At 46.5% G+C, this 20,514-nt stretch overlaps 1 protein-coding gene across 6 annotated transcripts; it reads left to right on the forward strand.

Moving 5' to 3' along the window:
* The first annotated feature begins 11 nt into the window (after nt 1-11).
* On the forward strand, nt 12-19,587 carry IMMT (inner membrane mitochondrial protein). 6 transcript variants are annotated; one of them, XM_048047799.2, is made up of 15 exons: nt 13-168; nt 4,098-4,174; nt 4,459-4,648; nt 5,978-6,098; nt 6,742-6,822; nt 7,891-7,992; nt 10,290-10,426; nt 11,139-11,242; nt 12,436-12,571; nt 13,637-13,766; nt 15,369-15,383; nt 16,647-16,870; nt 17,618-17,749; nt 18,148-18,277; nt 18,634-19,587. In XM_048047799.2, exons 1-15 carry the CDS (start codon nt 124-126, stop codon nt 19,239-19,241), a joined length of 2,232 nt encoding a protein of 743 aa, XP_047903756.2. In that variant the 5' UTR covers nt 13-123; the 3' UTR covers nt 19,242-19,587. The 6 variants fall into 6 exon arrangements, with proteins under 6 accessions (XP_066851655.1, XP_066851657.1, XP_047903756.2 ...); XM_066995554.1 differs by lacking the exon at nt 4,459-4,648 and having other exon boundaries at nt 12-168; XM_048047806.2 differs by lacking the exon at nt 15,369-15,383.
* Nucleotides 19,588-20,514: the final 927 nt, after the last annotated feature.

Genomic DNA, 20,514 nt, shown 5'->3' on the forward strand with positions numbered 1-20,514 from the left:
TTGGCCACGCTGCCCGTCACTCTCTTCCCGCTCTGCCCGCCCCCCCGCGCATGCGCGCTGCCCGGTTCCTGGCGGTGAGGGGCGGAGGCGGGCGGTGCCGGCGGCGGAGGCGCACACGGGGCGATGCTGCGGGCGTGGCGGCGGGCGGGCGGCGCGGTGGCCGCGCAGGTGAGCGGGGGGGAGCGCGGCGAGGCGGGGGAGCCCCGGGCCGCCCGCCGCGGGGCCGAGGCACGGCACGTCCTCTGAGCGCCGCTCCGTCGTCTCGCAATGACTCCGCGCGCGCGGGCCGCCATTGGCTGCCGGGCTGCTGAGGGACAGCCGCGGGAGCCAATGAGGCGGCTCGGGGGGCGGGCGCGTTGATGGGGCGCACTACAAATCCCGGCGAGCAGCGCGCGGGGTCTGCTTGGTGCTGAGCGGAGCCGGGCGCGCGAGGCATGCCGGGCCTTGTAGTCCCCCGCCCGTCTCCGACCGGGCGTAGCGGGGGCTGACGGGTGCCGCGCTGCATGCTGGGTGTTGTAGTCCGTTGGGCGCAGGGCCTGTGGTGGCTTCCTTGAAGGGGGGGTCCCCGAGGGGGGCCGGGGCCGCGCTGGGGGGCGGCCGACACCGGCGGGGCCCGGCCGGGGCACACGGCGGGGCTGGCGGCGGGGGGCCGGGCCCGTGGGGCGGCGGGGAAGGACGTGACCTTGGGCCGGGGCGTCTAGCAGCTGGCTGCCGGAGGGGGCTGTGAGGAGACCTAAGGGGGTCGCGAGGGGTCTGAGGGGTGCCCGCGGTCGCTGCCGTCCCCCCTCGTATGTGGTGCCCGTGGGTACAACGCAAAAAAGGAGCAGGAGGGATGCCAGGGTGAAAAATTCCCCCTGTGCGCTTCTCTTCTGGGCCTTTCCTGTCCTCACGATGCTCTCCCCACGTGGTTGTGGGGTATGAAGCCTTTTTAAAGCAGCCACTCGCTTCTGGAAGATGGAAGGGTTCGTAGACGAGGCTAACACCTCCACAAAGGCCTCGGCTTCTATTTCGGGGATCTGCCTAACAGTAGTACACAAAAATAAAAAGATCAAATCACTTTTATATTCGACTCTATTCCAGTTTCGTTACTCTTCCTATCCACGCGCTCTGTGGATGAAGTGTGTCCCGTTACAGCCTCTCCCACCCCAGCAGCCGGCGTTTCCTCTTGCAGCTTTATAAGGCCGGGAGAGTTCTGCCCAGGTCATCCGATGCCTGCTGAAGCGAGGGCCTGGGGAAGGTTTGAGCCAGGAGATGAGAAGACAGAAAGCAGGCTGTCACAGATGTTTGTCTCTCACATCCCTGTGCACGTGTTCAGTCTGTAAGGGTACATCTAGAATGACTGTGCAGCTCTGGAGAATGGGGTGTTGTGCTCTGGAGTTTGGAAGCGTGCCTTCAGTCTATAAAAGTTCGATGGAAAAGCTGCAGACACGGAGATGCCAGAGCATTCCGTGGAGCTTTTTTATCCGTACCCTTGCAATTTCTTTCCTTACTTTAAAAAATGAGTTTTTTTCTTCATCCCTAATCATGTTTCTCGATTGCTTGATAAAGGAGACTTAGTTTGAATAGCAGAGGCGTGTTTGCAGGCAAGTGGGATCACCTGAGCGTTCACCTGGTGGGGAAGCTCTCAGCACTCCATTACACGTACGTGTACAGGCAGCTGCTGGTCCCCTGGGGTTTCTGCAGCTAAAAGCTGTCCCTTTCGGTTGGCAAAAAAAGAAACTAGGTGTAAGAAACGAATGTGTTACAGCGCTGGTTTTGCAGGAGATGCAGAATTGTGGCCTCTAGCCTGATGTGAGGTGACGTTAAGGAATTTCTCACAAGGAGGGAGAACTCTGTTGGCAGTAATGCCATGTAACGCCTGTGGGGCCTGTGGGCACCAGCGGGGTGATAGAGGGTGCTCCCTGTGGCTGGCCTGCGTTGCGTTGCTTTTGGGGAAAGATCCTCGCTGCTGATGCTCCTGTCGGAGCTGCAGCCTTGGGTTATTTTCCCCAATTGCACGATTGTGAAGTTCGGTTCTGCAGTCAGATGCCCTTGTTGCACATAACCTCTCTCATTACGCGGACCGACTTCCCCTGAAGTTTCTCTTTTGCTCTTATTTAAGCACACAAATCCCGCGTTGTGCCCTGCGGGCTGCCTCCTGCGCAGATGCAGCGTGGAGAACGAGGACGGCTTTAGCTCGGGCTGAATGAACTCGGAGGGTGGCGTGCCCTTGAGCTCTGTCTGGGTATTTGAACTTGTGCCTGAAGTCTACGTTCAAGGCGGGGGTGGTTTCTCTAATGAAGTCCTGCTGTGCCCTGCCTGCCCCGAGCGCCTTGCCAGGGAGACAATCTCCCGTGGGTAACCCCAAATGCTGGACTCACTGGGTTCTGTATGCTGCCTGCACTGAAGGTACGAAGTGCTCTGCAAAGTGGTCTTGCAATGACTTAACAGTGGATAAAAAATGTGAAATAATGAGTATTAAAGGAGTTAGGTGAAGGAAACAGCACATGGGAGTGCTGGAGGGGGAGGAAATGGCCGCAGCTGCTCTCAGTGCCCTGCTGCAGGGATGTGTGCTCCCTGCTGGGTTCCCTACTGAGGGGATTTTTTATTGGTAATAAGCACCTGCTAATGATTCAATGGGGAGATGAGAAACTCCTCCTGATTTTCCAAATTAGGGCGATGTAGTGGATTTAAGCAAGATTTTTAGTGGCAAAAGGCAAGCAGTACAGCTTTAAAAAATTGCCGCTGTTTTTTTTGGAGGGAATAGTGTATTTTGGTGAGAGGGAAGAAAACGAGAGTGGGTTTCTGCTTATAAAATACCGGCAGTTAAAGGTTGTAGTTTGCTGCTCCTGTGGCCTGCATTTGGCTTGCTCTCATCTTGCTGCACTGTGAAGAAGCTTGACGAGGCTCTGGGCGAAGGCTCATTTCCAGGTGAGGGCTGGTCACGGCGCCACAGACCCAGGGTTTTAGAAGGGAGTGGAAATTCAGCCAGAAAACCAACCCAGAAAACGTTGTCTCCCTTACTCTGTTGTAAATGAGAAGATCAGCTAAGGCTTGCGAAGGACTCAGGGGTAAGAAATGCTGGTTTCCTCTCACCGTCCACGCCCTCCTGTTACTAATCAGAGAGTTTTGGCTGACTTTCTGGAAAAAAATAGGAGTTCAGCGTGCCTGCCTTTCCTCTGCGGTGTCGGATAAGGATGGGACCTGACCCCCAAGACGCGTGCTTGTTACGTGTTGCCCTACGCAGAAGGAAACAGAGAAGGCTTTCTTCTTGGGTCGGGGTTTAGCGAAGCATCCCCTGATTCTTGTTCATTGATTTTTATTTTTATTTTGTAATTTTCTAGTTGCCCAAAGTACTGCAGCTGTGGGAAGCGATCCTTTTGTGAGTCGTGCACGGATCTCCCTTGAGCCCTGTGTTCCTCTTTTAGCAATTGACATGTGGAAAAAGAAAAACGGAGGGGGCAGTGCTTCTCCTCATTCTCAGGATTAGAGTATCTTAAGCAGTCTTTCTGGTAAATCTGCTTTTTGGGCTAAAACAGGAGATAAACATCTTGGGTCGTGTTATTTGTGTTAAGTAGAATGTGGCGATGTATCGCCCCTCATACAGTAACTTCATTTCTATTATAATCCCGTCTCTGTTTCGATAGAGGTGTGTTCGTAGTTCTTTTAGAGAAAGTCTTGGTGTGGGAGCTGAAGAAGAAATTGTGCCTTCAAAGCAAGGCATAAGTGTTTAAGCAGCTCTGGTGTTTTGCAGTCACAGCTGAGCTGTGGTAGCTCGTGAGGCTGCTGGAGAGAACCCAAACTGATGCAGTTGTGCCACACGGACGGGAGGAAGGGAACACAAACAGGGAAAACAGTAGCAGAAATATCTTGGGATGTTCTTTGCTTGTTTTTCAAAATGACTAATTATTTCTTAAGATGCCCTTAAGCTGCTCTTGCGAAAAGTCTGTTGTCTGGGGGGAGAAAAAACTCCAGCATCGCTGCCCTTGCGCTGGCTGCTGCCTGCCTTTGGAGCCCGCGTGAGACGTGGCGGTGGAACAAGCTGACCTGAAACGGGAGCGAAGGTGAGGAGGCGCTTCGGGGTGCCCGCTAACTCTTCTCTCCTCCACCCCTCACAGAGTTGCCGGTGTGGGAGAGCATCGCTGCGTCCGTCACGAGTGAGCCGTGGATATGCGACCCCGTCGGGAGAGTCGGGGTGCGTAGAAGGATTTGGGGGGGGTGGGCTCTTGTCTCCTGTTCCTTCTGCCGAGGGTGAACCTGCTCCTGGAGTTCATGTGAGAGCAAGCCGATGGTGGGGGTGGGATTTCTCCGGTTAGTAGCTTTTATTCTCCTGGTTCCTTGTGTTCCTTGCTTGATTGACTCGGATCTAAATGAATCTTACCGAGGTGAGTGCTGTCGAGAAGGGAGGTTGGGGGTGGTCACCTTGAACCAAGCTGTGATGCGATTTACGTCATTTTCACTCTTTCCCCCCCCCAACAGTGTTTCTGTAGGCAAAATTATTGGTGCCAGTGTCTTGTTTGTGGGTGGAGGAGTAGGGGGAACTGTCCTGTACGCCAGCTATGACACGCAGTTCCGGGAGAACGTAGAGAAAGCCATCCCCTACTCTGATAAACTCTTTGAGATGGCACTTGGTCCCGCACCTTACAGTGCACCACTGCCAAAGAAACCGGTAAGTGTTTCCCCCACGGCACGCTTCATTCTTCCTTTTTCAGAGAGAGCACCTGCTCTTAGCTTTCAAATTCCAGTAAGTTTTGTTGTGCATCGTTTAAGAATTACGAGCTCAGCATTTTTGTTGCAGTTTTTTGCTTTTCTTTGAAAAGACACTGAAGGACTCTGTAGATCCTTTCCTGTTTCAAACTCCTCTTTTCTTATGAGTTGCCTGATTAATAGAAGCACTATTTAGTGCTTAGTAACAGCGCTGCTTGTCCATTTCCCATTTCATCTTGTGATTGTTGCCTGTGGCTTGTAATACTGTTATTTACAATAAAAAACAATCTGTTAGGCTCCTAACCAAACAGCTGGTTTGCTTATAGGTAAATCGGGGGGAGAGCTGTAGGTGACACTGGAGTTTAACTAATTTTACCGTGGCTGGAGGTTTAGTGTAGTTAGCGAGACTGCAGGATTAGAAAACTTCTGATCTAAGCTGAACTTAATTTAAAGAGATCTGAGAACTTGTTGGATCAATAAAGCTTTGAACAGTGCAGAGTCGTGCATGGGTATGAAACCTTAGTGATGTGACCCTGCAGAAAGGAAAACCTGATACTGCCTTCTGCACCGCACTGGAAATCGAATCTGGAAGTTTCTGTTAGTGCATCTGACAGAAAACGCTCCCTGCTTAAACAAGAATGCTGAAAGGCTTCTCTGGCCGTGGCTTTTCGGAGCTATCAGAAGGTTTTTGACCTTTGAGAAACCCAAAATATTTTTAGTTTAAGAAAGCTGTCTTTAACAAACAGCACAGGAGTTAACCAGAATTGTGTCTCTTCTGTTTTCAGCTGCAGGCACTTGTGATAAGCTCTTGCTGCCTCCCAAGCACTGAGTAGCTCTTGCACAAAACAGACTGGTCAGACTAAAATCATCATCTGCCTAGCTATGGCTCCAACTCAGATGTTTTTAGTATTACCTTGTGGCTTTACATGATGGATGTTAAAGAATTAATGTCATAAATCCTTGCAGTAATTTACACTCGAGTTAGTGCTCATCTGTCCTGAAAACCAGCATCCGAGCCCTTTCACAGAGCAGTCAGTGAGGTCACCCTGTCAAACCCACGCCGTGCCTGTGGCATCTTCGGCCATTACCTTGTGTTCTGTAAAGATTCCTTCTAAATTAAAAATTAAAACAAGCAATTACATGGCCTTGCTGCTATTTTCATGCTGTAGTTTGAAGTTTAGATTTATGATTCAGTTGTCTAGACGTGGAAATGTTCTTCTGTGTTTTAATGGGATTGGTGACATGCAGGCTCTTTGAAAACTGGTGATATTTCTTATTTTTGCTTTTCAAGATACAGCAAGGCCCCCTGAAGATCTCTTCTGTAGCAGAAGTAATGAAAGAATCTAAGCAGCCCGTTACCAAATCCCCCATAAGCAAACCAGAAGCTGTTCCTCCTGCAGAGGAAAAAGAAGGTAACCTTACACAATGTCATGCAGAGGAAACAAAAGAGCTCGTGTTCTCTTGTTTTGTACGTCCCATAGTAGATTAAAATAGTCTTTGGGAGTGGTTGAAGATGAGTATGTTAGAGTTTCTTCAAATTAATATTATTTTCTTCTCAGCCATAAGAATATTCGTCTAAAAAGGCTTAAACTATTTTTGCTTAGGTTTTATGAAGTTTATTTACGCTAGAATATTTGGAATGTAATACAAATAATGACTGTCCTGCATAGCTTTGGATGTGAGACTCATCAGGAAGAACACTTTTGGGTGCCTGACTTGGAGAGGATTTCTCTCTTTTTCTTAAGCAAATGCAAGAAACTTCACTTAGGATAACTGCTGGGCTGCTTTTAAAGCCAGATCAAATGGAATCGGTTTAGAGAGGAGCAGCTGGCACCTTTGTTCCTTCATCTGCTGCATCGAGTGAAGTTCTGTGTGCACGTGTGTGTGTGTAATAACTGAGTGCTGTCTGTCCAGGAAATTCCCCTTTTTACGGATACAGTAATGTGAATGCCCAACTAATGATTTAACAGAGGAAAAAAGAAAGTCTGTATCTCCCTGTTCTGACGTTGAGCATGTGCATACTAACTGTTGTAGTTCTGTAACTGTACTTAACAGCAGGCACAGCTGCAGCACAGATCATCTCTGCAACAGGTGTAGCCGTGTCGGTGCCAGCTCCAGGGATACAGCCTGAAGAAGGTGAAAAAGATCATACAAACACACTGAAGAAAGCCCAAATCCTACAGCTTTAAGTGCATAAATTATTTCTGTGTTGGTATTTGTCATTTTAAAGGCACTATTCTGTGTGCCTTTTGCAGATGAAAGAACTTGCATCATGTTAACAGGTTTTTAGCATGCTGAGACTCTGAGATAGATAGCTGGGGCAGGCACAGGGAGGGATGTAGGAGGAAAGCCTGCCTTCATGCTGGACTGGAACGTGCATGGTCCAGTTTGCCTCTGCTGCTTGTGGCTTTCTGATTGTGGTTCAGAAAAGCTTGTCTGTGCAGGGCTAAGTGAAGCAACTTCATTTACTGCTTAACTGAACAGGAAACACTAGTTTCTCGCTGATGGGCTATTTCAGATGAGAGTATATTAATTTCTTCCCCTATTAACATGCCCATTTCATAAGCTTATGCGAGCAAGAAGTGAATACGTTCTTCAGTTAGCAACAACATTATTAAAAGGTAACCTCATTTTTTTTTTTTTTTAGATGCAGCATGAGTCTGAGATCTGGGTTCTCTCCTCAGTTTATAGGCAGCCTTAGAGAGAATTAGCTCGATGTTAATTCCCTGTTTTGGAGAGTAACAACATTTTAAGCAGCCTTAGGCTAAGGCATAGAGTGTAATCTTGACTCACCTTCTTTACATTGGCTGAACTTTCCAAGCATGCCAAAGGGGAACTGAAAAAAAAGTGGAGAGAGATTTACTGAAAACTTAAACGTGGCTCCATACGTTTTTTAATTCTTGCTTTGCCTTTGCCTTTGAATTTTGTGTATCTTTGTAACTAGACAACGTAAAATCTACAGATTGCATGTGAGGTATCCGTGCTATTGTCTTTAATTTTAAGAAGCTTTGTGACAGTCCTTTGCAATTATGAGTATAATAAGAAAGCTTGATGCAGTTTTGGCATAGCTTCGTGCAGAAGTCAGATTTATAAAATGATACTAACTCTGCAAATCGATTTTGAAAAGAAAGTTACTTCCCTACAAGTAATCCAAATAGTAATTTGGGCTCTCCACTGAAACAGTTTTACTCTCTGCTTTTGTAGATAAAGAACATGAAGTTTCCCATGCTATAAAAGAACGCTCACCAGAAGAAGTTGCGGCCCGCCTTGCCCAGCAAGACAAGGAGGAACAAGAGAAGATATCGGGTAAGTCCTTACCATCAGTTTTCCTGTGCATGTTGTACGTGACAAAAAAGACTCTGTTGGCTTATGCAGCTGTCTTTTACCCATGTCGTGCTGGCAGAGAATGAGTGCTGGTGAAGAACACTCCACCCACTCACAAATAACTGATGGCCAGAGAAGGATGAAAAAAAAAAAAAAGGGGGTGGAACAAACCTCTGAGCTCTCTGGTCCGAGCCTCAGCTTGGAGAGCTCGGGCAGGCTGCTCAGGGCCTTCTCCCCTGGAGTTTTGAAATTTTCCAAGGATAGAGAAAGATTGTCCCACCTCTCTGAACATCTTTGCCAGGACTTCTGTGGTGGAGAGCTTGTTACATACAATTAATTTCTGTTGTTTCTACTTTAATTATTGCCTCTTGGCATTTCTGTGGGCACTTCAGAGAAGTCTGGTTCATTTTTTTTCTGTAACCTCTCTAGTTTCCCCTGTAGACTTCTTCAGGCTAGAATAAGACCTCCAGTCCCCTAACCATCCTAGTGGTTCTCCGCTGTTGTGTCCCAGTTTGTTTGCATCTTGCTTATGCTGAAGATCTCAGGAAGGGATGCAGTATTCCACATGTGGTCTTGTAAATGCTGGCTAGAGGGAGATGGTTCCTTCGTTTGGTCTGTGTCGTGACCTGTTGTTTGATGCAGCCCAGTGCAGTCAGGTGTCACTGCTGGGATGCACAGGTCCTTGTCTACAGAGCTGCTACCTAGGCTTGTTCCGTAGTGACCCAGGACTGCTATGTCAAGGGACCATGAAATGTTGCTTGTAGGTTCTGGATTGGGAACTAACAATTCCTTGTGTGGCTTCGAAGCAACACTTCCATTAATCCAGGTGCACCAGGAGTAGCTGTATTGTGAAGAGGTTGTTTGGCTTTCCATGTGTCCCCAAAACTCACATCCTCGTGCATCTTGCTCAAATAAATTATATTTGCATCCTGCCCCCTCACCTCTCCAGTGTAGTTTGTTAGGTGTCTACATGATTTATTGGATTTAAAATACCTTGGAGCTGTTGTTTGGTCTTGGTTTTGCTGCACGATTGTTTAAATTGGGAGTTTTGGGTCCTTTCCTTATTTGCCTCAGAGGAAGCCAGAAAAACGGAGAAATGTTTCTTGGCAGGTGGTGTTTTGCCCTCTGGTAAGGCTTGGCAAGCTGTGGCCAGCTACCTTCTGAAACCAAACCCAGCTCCGACTGCAGGCTGCTTGCGGTGTTGGGAGGTTTCTGTGCTGTCCTTCAGGCAGCACTGACCAGGATGACGGGGAGACCAGTCTGGGAGAAACGGGTGGGTGTTGCAGGACTAGTTCTGACTTGGGGAAATGCAGGGACGGGTGGGTGCAGTGGCTCTGCAGGCCTTCTCTGAAGGAGTTTTTGGGGAATTGGTAGGCTAGAGACATCGACTACAAGGATGCTGAACACTGTATCCAATCCGACCCATCCAAAACCCTGCATCTGTGCACGGTGTTGGCACGTTTGTCAGCCCCACTTACTTTCTCTGAGTGGTTTGTACCTCCCCCAGAGCCTGGGCTTGGCCTGTTGGTGCACGAGGGATGAGATTTTTAAATCACAGTAGACTTGTTTGTTGTGGCTTGCTGCTGCTTGTTTCTGTTCAGAGCCGTGGTGCTCTGAGCCCCAGCAACATTGAGCAGGAAGGAGAGGTTAGGCGTTATTTGTCTGCTTCATACAAGGACTCCTTTGCAAGTGAGGTAGTTGAGGTCTTACCCAGAAAAAGTCCAGAGGAGAATTTACTGGGAAGGTGGATTTACCTGCCCCGCTACTTAGAGATAAATAGCTGGCTCCAGTAAGACAGAGTTTGTTCTGTTTAACTATGCCAATTTGGTTCCTGCTTGAATAATTGGTAGGTCGTTTGGGCTTGTATCCCGACAGGAGCAGATAGTTGCCGCCGTCACCTTCTGGGCTGGGAAGAATAACTTTGTGGCTCGAATATATCTGTCCTGGGGAAAACAGGAATATTTTCTTGTTTCCTCTTGATAACCACTGCAGAAAGTAAAGATGGAAAATGTCTTCTGGACTAAATGCGCCCCTCTGCAAACGCATGGCATCCACTGAGTAGTCCTACTGCTCTAAGTGCAGGCTTGCATCTTAGCACTCGTTTTCTGAATTAGGAATGTGTTCTGATGGCATTTCTTCTTCCATAGGCTGCAGCGTATTTTCCAAACTGACCAACTCTTTTGGGTCACAGAAGATAACGTGAGGAGATGCAGAGGATGTAACGTGTCACTTTACTAATTAGAGTTTAATTCAGTTAATTCTTTTTTTTTTTTTTCCAGCCCTTGCAGCAACATTAGAAGGAGCCCTGAGCTCTACAGCTCGTGTAACTCTCCAGGCGATTACGGCACAGGAATCTGCTGTGCAAGCAGTGAATGCCCACTTACAAATACTGAAGGAGGCAATGGACAATTCTGAGGTAAATTGGACAAATGGGGACTCTGCATATTCTGTTCAGCAAAACTTGCCATCTCACAATTAAAGTTGGAAGCTTTTCATGCACTGTCTTAATGTTTATCACAGTTTTAACTAATCTTCCCACTTCTGAAATGTGTAATTTAATAATAAAATGCTTCTGCTTTTGACTTTTTTTTCCCTCCAATTCATTTATTCCCTTTTTGCGAGCAGTTATGCGAGTAGTTCAAGTTATGCTGCTAGTCTTCGCAGGTAATGCAGAGGGTATAACTGAGTGGTTAATCAAATGAACAGGGGCATACAGACAACTAAACTTAATCTTGCGCTGAGTAAAACAAACGCCTTAAGAATTTGTTCTTTAACTTGATGCTTAAATGTCCTGTATTACTTTAAAATTGCTTTTAAGTGTAATACATATAGAGATTTGCCCCAAAATGTTGTGGCACCATACAGTGATCCTCACATGTGCCCTGCTGTGTGTACATGTATCTGTTGCTCAGTTGGAACAAAATGTTAAGGATCAAGGAAAACAACATAAAACATTGAAAGGAAGAAATTCTTAAAGCTTCCAGCTATGTTGCTGGTAAAACAAAACCATGTTGGTCAGCCAGCGTGAAACGAGTGTAGCAAACTCTGAATCTTTACAGGCTATTATTTCCTGGGTAACTTTATTGTAGCGATTGTGATAACCCTAATGAAAAATCTATACTTCTTAGACTGCTGGGGAGAAAAAATCCGCTCAGTGGCGCACTCTGGAGGAAGCACTGAAAGATCGGAGGAGAGCAGTGGATGAAGCCGCTGATGCCCTTCTGAAAGCCAAGTACGTTGCCTGGTTTTAAGACTTACGGAGTAAAAAGGTAACGCCACCCATGAGGGCTGGCAGGCATTAGATGAGTGCTGGGACAGTCTGTAAGGCTAGATTTTTCTGAGATGTGTGGTTAGTGAAAACCTGAATTCTAAAGCGGAGCCTGCTCATAATGTCAGGTTCTGAATAAATTGCAGTGGTGTGCACTAAGTCTGGTGTGCAGGCTCATTACCTAATGGTTGTAACAGCAAAAGTAAGCTGATGGAACAAAAATATCTCCAAGTTGTTTTGGTAATGAGGGTAGAAATAAGTTTGGAAGCTCTTTAATGATTCTGAGGCTGAGGGGGCAATGGGAGGAAGAGGGGAACATCCTTGAAGTTGCACAGTTGTTAAGTTACAAACTCCTCTTACCTTGGAAGTTGCTGTGCTGACTGGAAACAGGTAGGAGGAGTAACGGAGGGTTGCAAAGAGTAAAACCAAGCTAGCCAAAACCCCAGATGTGCTCCAAGGTTATTGCTAACCAAAACTGCAGATGCTCAAAGGTTATTGCTAGCTTTCATTCTCTGTCTCTCTACTGGATGCCTCCACTTTCAATGAGTTACTTATTTTAAAAAGCTTGTTCCTTGCTCCAGAGAGTTTATTAGAAATCTCTGTTGGTTTGAATGGATTTGGAAAAAGGACACTTGTTCCTTGATTTCCTAGAGGAAAAATGGTTCTCAATTAAAAAAAAAAAAATTTAAAAAATCTTTTACAGAGCTCTATAAATTTTCTCCATCCTCATTTATCTCTACCAGTCACCATGTCTAAAACACTTCTGCAAGAATAAGCCATCTATATTAAAAATGTTTCTTTGATACTCTCCTGTGTGCTGGAAATGTCTGCCTTCTAATACTAACTTAGCTTTGCTAATTACTGTCAGTGAGCTTTCATTCATCTTCCCTCTCCGGCTATGTCTTGAGTCCCAAGTTGTAATTATACCATACGTAATTCTCATTTTACGTGGAATGGAGCCAGTGACGTCTCTAGGCTTCAGGCTGCAGAAAAAAATCTTTAATCTCAGCATTTTTGCTATAGAACTGGTACATGGGAAACATGAGAGTTATCAGGTGGTTCTTCCTATAAAGACGGACGGTGTCAAGTAAACTTTTCTCTGGGGTTGTGTTGTAAGACCTGCACGTGTTATAATTAGCAGCTGCTTCTCTTTTCAGAGAAGAGTTAGAGAAGACAAAAGGTGTAATTGAGAATGCCAAGAAGTCTCAGATCACAGGAGCCAAATCTCACATTGTTGCTGCAGAAGAAAATCTTCATCATATGATCGTCGACTTGGACAACGTAGTGAAAAAGGTAATGCTTCCACACACTGTTTTTAATCATCATTAGAATAACAACTACTTGGCAGCTTGTGCAGAATTCCCTTTCCAAAGTCCTCTGTAGCAGATTAAATACTTTTAGTTTGAATTCTGGCTTTTTTTAGCTATGGTCAGTCCTTGAACTGATTATACTACCAGTGAATAGTCCTGACAAGAACTTTTTGAGGAAAACCTGGTCTCTGTCCTGAAAGTCTCCAGACAGTTTGATTGGTGCCGTGCTTTCTTTGGGCAACTTGTAGTTCTTCCTGTCTGATGTGGAGTGGAATTTGAAAGATTCAGACAAAACATTAAACGTGTGGTTTGATGTGGTGTGCCTTCCACACAGTGTTTTAATGTTCTGCTGGTGGTGGCTTTTCCTTGGCAGGGCACGGGAGACTTAAGAGTCACTGAGTGCTGCTTTTTAACCTTGAAAGGAAACTTTGGAAGCTCTGATATAAGACACGCCTCTGTAATCACTGTAATCAATGTGTGCTAATGGCGTTGTGGGGAAATGACTTTACAACTCAGAAGACGGGAAGAAAAGTAAAGTTGAAATTTGGCTCCCTTTGCAGGCCAGTTCCTGCAAAAGGAGACAAATTCCAATTCCATCCCTCAGGTGTAATTTCAGTGGTGAATTTACCTTGATAGTGGGAGCATCAGGAATTAGTGAGAGGAGGGCAGCTCTCTTAGGACCAACTTGCTAGGCCTGCACAATAGCCGCAGGCAACAAGCGCTCAGTAACGGAGGAAAAGAGCTGGACATCTTTAATGATAAATTCAGTATTTAAGATGCTGCTTTGATCCTGTCTAGGCTACAGGCTGACTGTTGTTAGTGTGCGTGTGAGAGGAAATGGAGTTGTGTAGCTGAAGCAAATAATGATTGTACACAAGAGGTTTGATAGCACAGGCTGTTTTTTCTTTTCCCCAAGCGTGTTTGTTTTAGTTGGGCTGGAGGATAAAGATCTCTGCCACTAACACAAGGCCTTCTCTTAAATTACGTGTGTCTCTGTTTTTGGTAATTCGCCTTGAAAAATAAAACTAATTCATTTTGTTTGTTACAGGTTCAGGCAGCACAGTCCGAGGCCAAGATAGTAGCTCAGTATCACGAGCTTGTGGCTACAGCTCGAGAGGAGTTTCAGCGAGAACTCGACAGCATCACTCCGGACGTCCAGCCCGGCTGGAAGGGGCTGAGTAAGTCTGGCACTGCGGCGGTACTCCTGGCTGGTTACCCTGACCTTGTAGTGCTTCTGTAGTTCTGCCTGCTGGACTGAGTGTTCAGTGTCCTTTTTCCCCTCGTTTGGTTGAAGTGAAAATGAGCTCACAGTTGGAAGTAGTAGGCTAAAGCAGGTGTTAGTGCGTCGGTGCCTTATGGCTCCTGCATGACACGGAGTGCTGATTTGGTGTGCTTTTTTCAAAGTTAGCTGGGGTGTTTTCTTGTTTTGTTTTGGTTTTGTAATCCATGCACTATATTCTATCGGTTATACTATTGTGAGAAGGCAATACCTACACACACAGTGAAGTCAGCATGGCCTTTCACGTGCTCTGCTTGAGAAACAGCCCCGGTCACTCCAGATTTGGATCAAATGTGTGTTGCTCGCTGATCAAGTATTTCTCTGGTTGATTCTGTCGTTATAGGTATTCTCATAGACTGTTGTAACAGAGGAGTGAAGAGCTCCCTGAATTTTTCTAGGTCATCACTGAAATGATAAAATGAAAGAGATTGACTGCTCTTTATGTACCCTACATACCCCAGGATGTTACTTTTAAATTAAATTGACACAGGAACTGATCTTGAAGCTAATACTCTTACAGTTCTTTGCCTGAGATCTGACATCTCACGCACTCATATTTTTGAGGTGCTTGGGTTTTTTCAACTTGAGCTCTTTTCCTTATAGCAGAAAAAAGAGAAATGAGAAATGTGATTCAAAAGTGTCGTTAGAATCTCTCTTCCTAGAGGGATAAATGTATTACTTCGAGTTGTTGGAAGGTTCATGTACTACAGTGTTTTAACAGAAAATGTGCTAAATGATCTTGTGTTTCTAGTCGCAGTGTTTAGAAGGACCGTGTCTGAGTTATAGTACATTTCCCTCTAGTTATAATACGGATTGTTTGTAAAATCATCTCTGGAAAGGTCCTTTTGTTTTGTTTTTTAAAGTTGGGAAAACATTTTTAGATTAATGACCTGTTTGCAGTTTGCTGTGCTGTCTTACATGCACAGTCTTCTGGGGTATTAGTTCTGAAGAAAACTTTATTTGGCACCCTGGAGTGGAGCTGCCATCCCTAATGCAGGCTAAAGGGTGAACATCCTGGTTTTGTGATCACTGCACTTTGGTGGGAGGCGAGGGAATCTCCTGGTAGCTTCCAAGCATTCAGCTTCATGCTGATGGGCCCCACTGAAGTATACGGGACTGACTTTTTAGCGACTCATTGCTGCTTGGGAATTTGGTTCTTACCAACTGCTTCTAAGAACCTGGAGACATCAGACTAAAACTTTCAGTGTCCTGTTGCACTTCTCTACTCCCAGTTCGTATTCCTTGCTTTGACTAAACTTAAAGGTTAACCTGGGGGTTTCCAAAGGTGGGTGTAGTGACTGGGATGTTTCGGGCTACATCTTGCTTGTAATGTGGCGAGGTTTCTATCATCAGCATGCTGTTCTTCTTACATTCCTGAAGACTTGGACTCAAGACTAAGGTGCTCTAGATAAGAAGCTATTTTCAATTTTTCTTTTGCATGACTGACTTGCAGCAGTGAATGTGCATTAACTTTTCCAACCTCTCCTCTTTCTGTTTGCAGAGATAACTGATTTAGGTGAGTTCCTCTAACTTTTTTTGGTCTTGTGAACGTCTTCTCTTTTCTCTTTGTCCTTTTTTATGTGTGGTGCACCACTGTAAATTACATGCAGTATTAACAAAGAGGTGAAATGTTGCATTCCTAAAATACTCCTGACTGAGTTATGCTTTGGGATCTGTTCCACCAGTTTTGCATGTGCTGCTTAAACCACAAACTCTTTGTCTAACAGCGCTCGCTTGCCAGGGGAGTGGGATTGTTGGCTTCTGAAAACCAAGCTTGCTTTTTCATTGAGAATTTAAGCTGTTCAGTAGCTGCTGCTGAGATTCCAATGAGAAATAGAAACTTAGATCAATTCTAATTAAGCTGCGTGACAGGGTTTTTCCTCAAGTAGGCCCAGCTTGCAGTGCTCCTTGCTCGCGTGAGGTGCTGGATGCGCCAGCTCCTGGTGATACTGCTAAAATGCCCAGGTACTTCGTATGCTTGAAAAGCCACATAGGGGCACTCTGAGCTGGGTCACCAAAAAAGGATTGGTTTAATTTGAATTTAATCATGATTGATTAACTCTTTGATTCTGAGGATGATTGTTTTCCTTTGGAAAGAAACCTAATTTAAAGCTCAAGTGCAGTAAAGCCTAGCTCTGTTTTTGACAGCAGTAATTTCAGTGGCTGAGCTTCTTAGTGCTGCTGGCTTTCCTAGAAGAAAAGTATCAAACTTCCTCGCAGATCCACATCTAGTTACGAGCACTACTGCTCTTCAAATAGCCAAACCTGAAAGATACAGATTTGGATAACAAATCTGATCCTGAATAGTTGGCCTGGAGGACTGTTGAAGAGAGAACCTTGTTTTGGTTCTCAGCGTGCCTTCAGATGTTCACAGGATCCCATTTCTGTGAGCTTGTACCCAGCTAGCTGTATCAGTCAGCATGGGGCTTTTACGTATCCTGCTGCTCTGTGTGCTGTCAGAGGGAAACACATGGTGGCGTAAAGACCAAGAAAGGGACAGAGTTGTCGACAGTCTCCTCTAACTGTAATTACAGGAGTGTAAATCATAGGTGCGAATAATTTCAAAGAAATGAAGGTTGTTTCTCTCCTGCTTGCGTTTGGTTTGGTTCAGAAAGGAACATTGGCTGGGCATTAGCACCGGTCAAGGGCTTGAAGTGCTCAGAAACATCTCATAAAATGTGCTCCCATTTTCCATAAACCACGCGTGGAGCCTTAGGTGGGAAAGCACTGCTGTTGGCAGTTTCTCACCGCCCTGCCTAACGCCCCGTGTTTTCTTCAGCTGGGCAGCTATCGACGGACGACCTGAATTCTCTCATCGCACATGCCCATCGGCGCATTGACCAGCTGAACAAGGAGCTGGCCGAGCAGCGGGTGAGGGAACAGCAGCACATCGAGCTGGCCCTGGAGAAGCAGAAACTGGAAGACAAAAAGGCACTTGAGGCAGCTGTGGCCAAAGCGCTGGAGCATCACAAAAGTGAGATCGAGATCGAACAGGAGAAGAAGGTAAAGTGGCATAACCCGCACGTTTCAATCTCCAGTGCAAAAAGAATGTAGAAGAGCTAGAGAGAGCACACAGGAGGGCAACTAGGGTGTTGTGAGTGACGGGAGACTTCAGCTAGGAGCCCTAATACTCTAAGCATGGAAAGGAGATTTTGAGCAGGAAAACTTCTTCAAATTTAGAAGGGTGGTGTTGTACAGTAAATTCAGGAATTACTTTTGTTTTTCACATTACTAAGGATTTCACCTACAGCCTATTACTTCAAAGCATTGCAGTGACTGCTATTAGTTTACAGCTGTCATCTTTGTACTGTCATCTTTGCATTTAGTGGAAGAGTGGAAATGGCACAGTCCTTAAATTATAAGCCAGAAAATGCTTCAGGTGCTTCTAATTAAACCTGCACCATACATCTTGTCCTAGCTTGCACTCTCCACAGTGGATAAATGTTTTATCATAGATCAGGGAAAATGAAAGGGTATCACAATTTTATTAAACTGTTTAATAGTATTACAGCGTATAGGGAAAAGGGAAGGCATGTTTTGTTTGGAAGCTGACTTACAAGTGCCAGAGTACTTAGTCTGTCGTGTTACTGTATTTTTTTGTATAATATTTTGATACCAGCGTGTACACATTATTGGGGCTGGGGGTTGTGAGGTGGTTCTACTCCATGTGATCCCTGATGGCTGACAGTCACGGTGCGTGTCGGGCCGTGGGAAGGGGTGGTGTAATGGCAGCTGCTCGCTTGTGTGCAGGTTGAAGAAGTCCGAGAGGTGATGGAGAGCGAAATGAGGACCCAGCTGCGGCGGCAGGCTGCTGCCCACACCGACCATCTGAGAGACGTTCTTAAGATCCAGGAGCAGGAGCTGAAGGTGGAGTTTGAGCAGGTAAGGGGGAGAGGCCTCGAGGAATGGGGTGGATTTGGTTCAGTGCTGCTGTTGAAGCCTTGCAAAGCATGAACGTTGCAGGGTGAGAGTTGTGAACTGTCTTCCAGATGGGGGGCTAGGGAGGGGAGCCTGCCCATCTTGTATAGATGAAGAAGTACTTGAACAGAGAAGTCTTATTCTGACTTGCCTTAAAAGCTTCTACTTTAGGTGAGAAGCTTGCGACAATTACAAATGCAGAAACTTAATTTCACCCTAATAAGGCTTCTTACTGCTATAATGTATTTACTATATAGATGGTCTCTAGCAAGGAAAAAAAACCTATAGCAGCATTTCCTAAAAAGAGGCTGAATACAGTTCAGCAGTTGTTACTGGCCTGATGATAAGTGTTTCTATTTCAGAACTTATCGGAGAAGCTCAGCGAACAAGAAATGCAATTCAGACGCCTTACTCAGGAGCAGCTTGACAACTTCACCTTGGACATCAACACCGCCTACGCCAGGCTGAAAGGAATTGAGCAAGCAGTTGAGAGTGAGCACTGACATTGAAATTGCATCTTGTTGAGGACTAGAGTCAACAGCCCCCAGGCGTGTTACCAAACCTAAACACAGGATTAGATGTAGCTTGTGGGCCGTGGGTTGTTACAGCCGAGTACCCAGCGCCTCCCAGCTGCACGAGCCCAGAGGCGGTTCTGCCAAAAGCTGTCCTAGGGCTCTGTGTGCAGGGACCACCTGACACTGGAGCATGGAACTGGCTTGCTGTGAGCACTAAGGGCAAGGGGAGGGCTGGGTTAGGGGGATGGCTTTTGGTGCTTGTGTTCAAACACTTCGGTGTTACTTTTCCTGTATGTCTGACCCCTTCTGAGTGTCCCGTTCTTGACTTCTCAGGCCATGCAGTAGCAGAAGAGGAGGCCAGGAAGGCCCACCAGCTGTGGCTTTCTGTGGAAGCACTCAAGTACTGCATGAGAACAGCCTCCGGGGACAGCCCCACAGAGCCCCTGGAGAGCGCGGTGAAGGCCATCAAGGCCAGCTGTTCCGACAACGCCTTCACAGAGGCCTTAACGGCAGCTCTGCCCCAGGAGTCCCTGACGCGGGGAGTGTACAGCGAGGAGGCCCTCCGAGCGCGCTTCTACACCGTGCAGAAACTGGCCAAAAGGGTGGCTATGATCGATGAAACGAGAAACAGCTTGTACCAGTACTTCCTCTCTTACCTGCAGTCGCTTCTCATGTTTCACCCCCAGCAGCTGAAGCCGCCTGCTGAGCTCAGCCCCGAAGACCTGGATACGTTTAAGTTACTGTCGTACGCTTCCTACTGCATCGAACACGGAGACCTGGAGCTGGCAGCCAAGTTTGTCAACCAGCTGAAGGGAGAGTCCAGGAGAGTGGCGCACGACTGGCTGACCGAAGCTCGAATGACCCTAGAAACGAAACAGATTGTGGATATCCTGACAGCATACGCCAGCGCTGTGGGGTTAGGGACAACTCAGGTGCAGTGAGCTAGGATTGGCACTTCGGAGGCAGTTGGGCACTTGTTTGTGCTGCAGGGAAATCCACTGATCTCCTGAGGGTTGCAAACCGAGCGGCTGGCGGGGGGCTGGAGGCGTGAAATCCAAGCACGGGTACTGCCCTGATTCCTTGCACTGTATTTAACTTTACCACCTGTTGTACTGGGGTTGGGTTGAGTTATCATGACAACCAACTTCAGGAAGCTTCTCTACCGTTTGTGTAAAAATTTTGTTTCCCTGTCTTACCAAGCCAGCTCGTGATCCAACCAAAATGATGTTTGTAACCTCCTGATGATTTGCCACATTGTCAGCTGAATAAAACCAGACTTCAACCACCTCCCTCCTGCTTTTCAGTTTCCTATTTAATATCAAACACAGCTGAGCCATGCAAGGACCGCCTCTTTGCATGATCTGAGGAAACAGCAAAATTTAACCTCTGTACTACTCTCAAGGAGTAAGATTTCACTGATAAGATCAATTCAGCAAAATTCAATTCAGCAATTGATTTATTTACACCTGTGTGTAAATAAAACAATATTTATGAGTACAGGTTTAAGCAGACAAAAATTAAGTGTCAGAGCATGTAGTATGGTGGATATCTACCTTGTGTTTCCTATTAGAGCTGTACTGCAGCTTTAGGACAGGTACACCTATCCAGAAGCCAGACTTCAGTTCAACCATGAGAATCCATAAAAAGAACAAGCTCCTTCCTTCTCTCTCTCTCACCATCTCCTTAATTCTTACCCTCAGTGAAGAAAGATGAGATCTGCTTAGTACCCGGGCTTTCTCTACTCACTGCTCCAACTTTGAGGTGTTAGAATGCTAAAGCACAGCATGAGCTACCCTGTGAAACGCCTCTGCAAGTCCTTTGTCTTCACTCTTCTCTCCCTTCGCTGGCACTAAGCTCACGTTCCTGGCACAAGGCCTGTTTACCTCCTGAAGCAAGCCCTGCCTTCAACCAGCTTTACTGCAAATCTTACTAGAACATGAGCAGCACCTTACTTTTAGCCCTTAAGCTGGAGTTGTGCCTGCAGCAGCTGTTGTGTCCCAAGCTCGTTACTGGATTATCCCTCAAGTGCCTCCCACAGCAGTGAGCTCTTGACTTGCCCTGCAGCATTGGGCACACCAAGGTCAAAGGCAGGCAGGCAGGCAGCTGTTAACTCCTCCACCACTAGGACAGGGTTTTAGCACAGTCAGGAGCTTCTTTGCAAGTTCACAAACTATCTCAGAAAAAAACCCTTCCACAATTCCGGTACGAGCTGAG

The sequence above is a fragment of the Anser cygnoides genome, chromosome 4, assembly GCF_040182565.1.
Source record: "Anser cygnoides isolate HZ-2024a breed goose chromosome 4, Taihu_goose_T2T_genome, whole genome shotgun sequence".
In the NCBI taxonomy this organism is placed as follows: domain Eukaryota; kingdom Metazoa; phylum Chordata; class Aves; order Anseriformes; family Anatidae; genus Anser; species Anser cygnoides.

Excerpts from the sequence above, each read along its gene's own strand:
- IMMT (XM_048047799.2), top strand. The coding sequence starts at position 124 with ATGCTGCGGGCGTGGCGGCGGGCGGGCGGCGCGGTGGCCGCGCAG. Across the intron at positions 7,993-10,289 it reads GGAACAAGAGAAGATATCGG|CCCTTGCAGCAACATTAGAA; the intron begins GTAAGTCCTTAC and ends TTTTTTTTCCAG. Across the intron at positions 17,750-18,147 it reads TGAAGGTGGAGTTTGAGCAG|AACTTATCGGAGAAGCTCAG; the intron begins GTAAGGGGGAGA and ends TTTCTATTTCAG.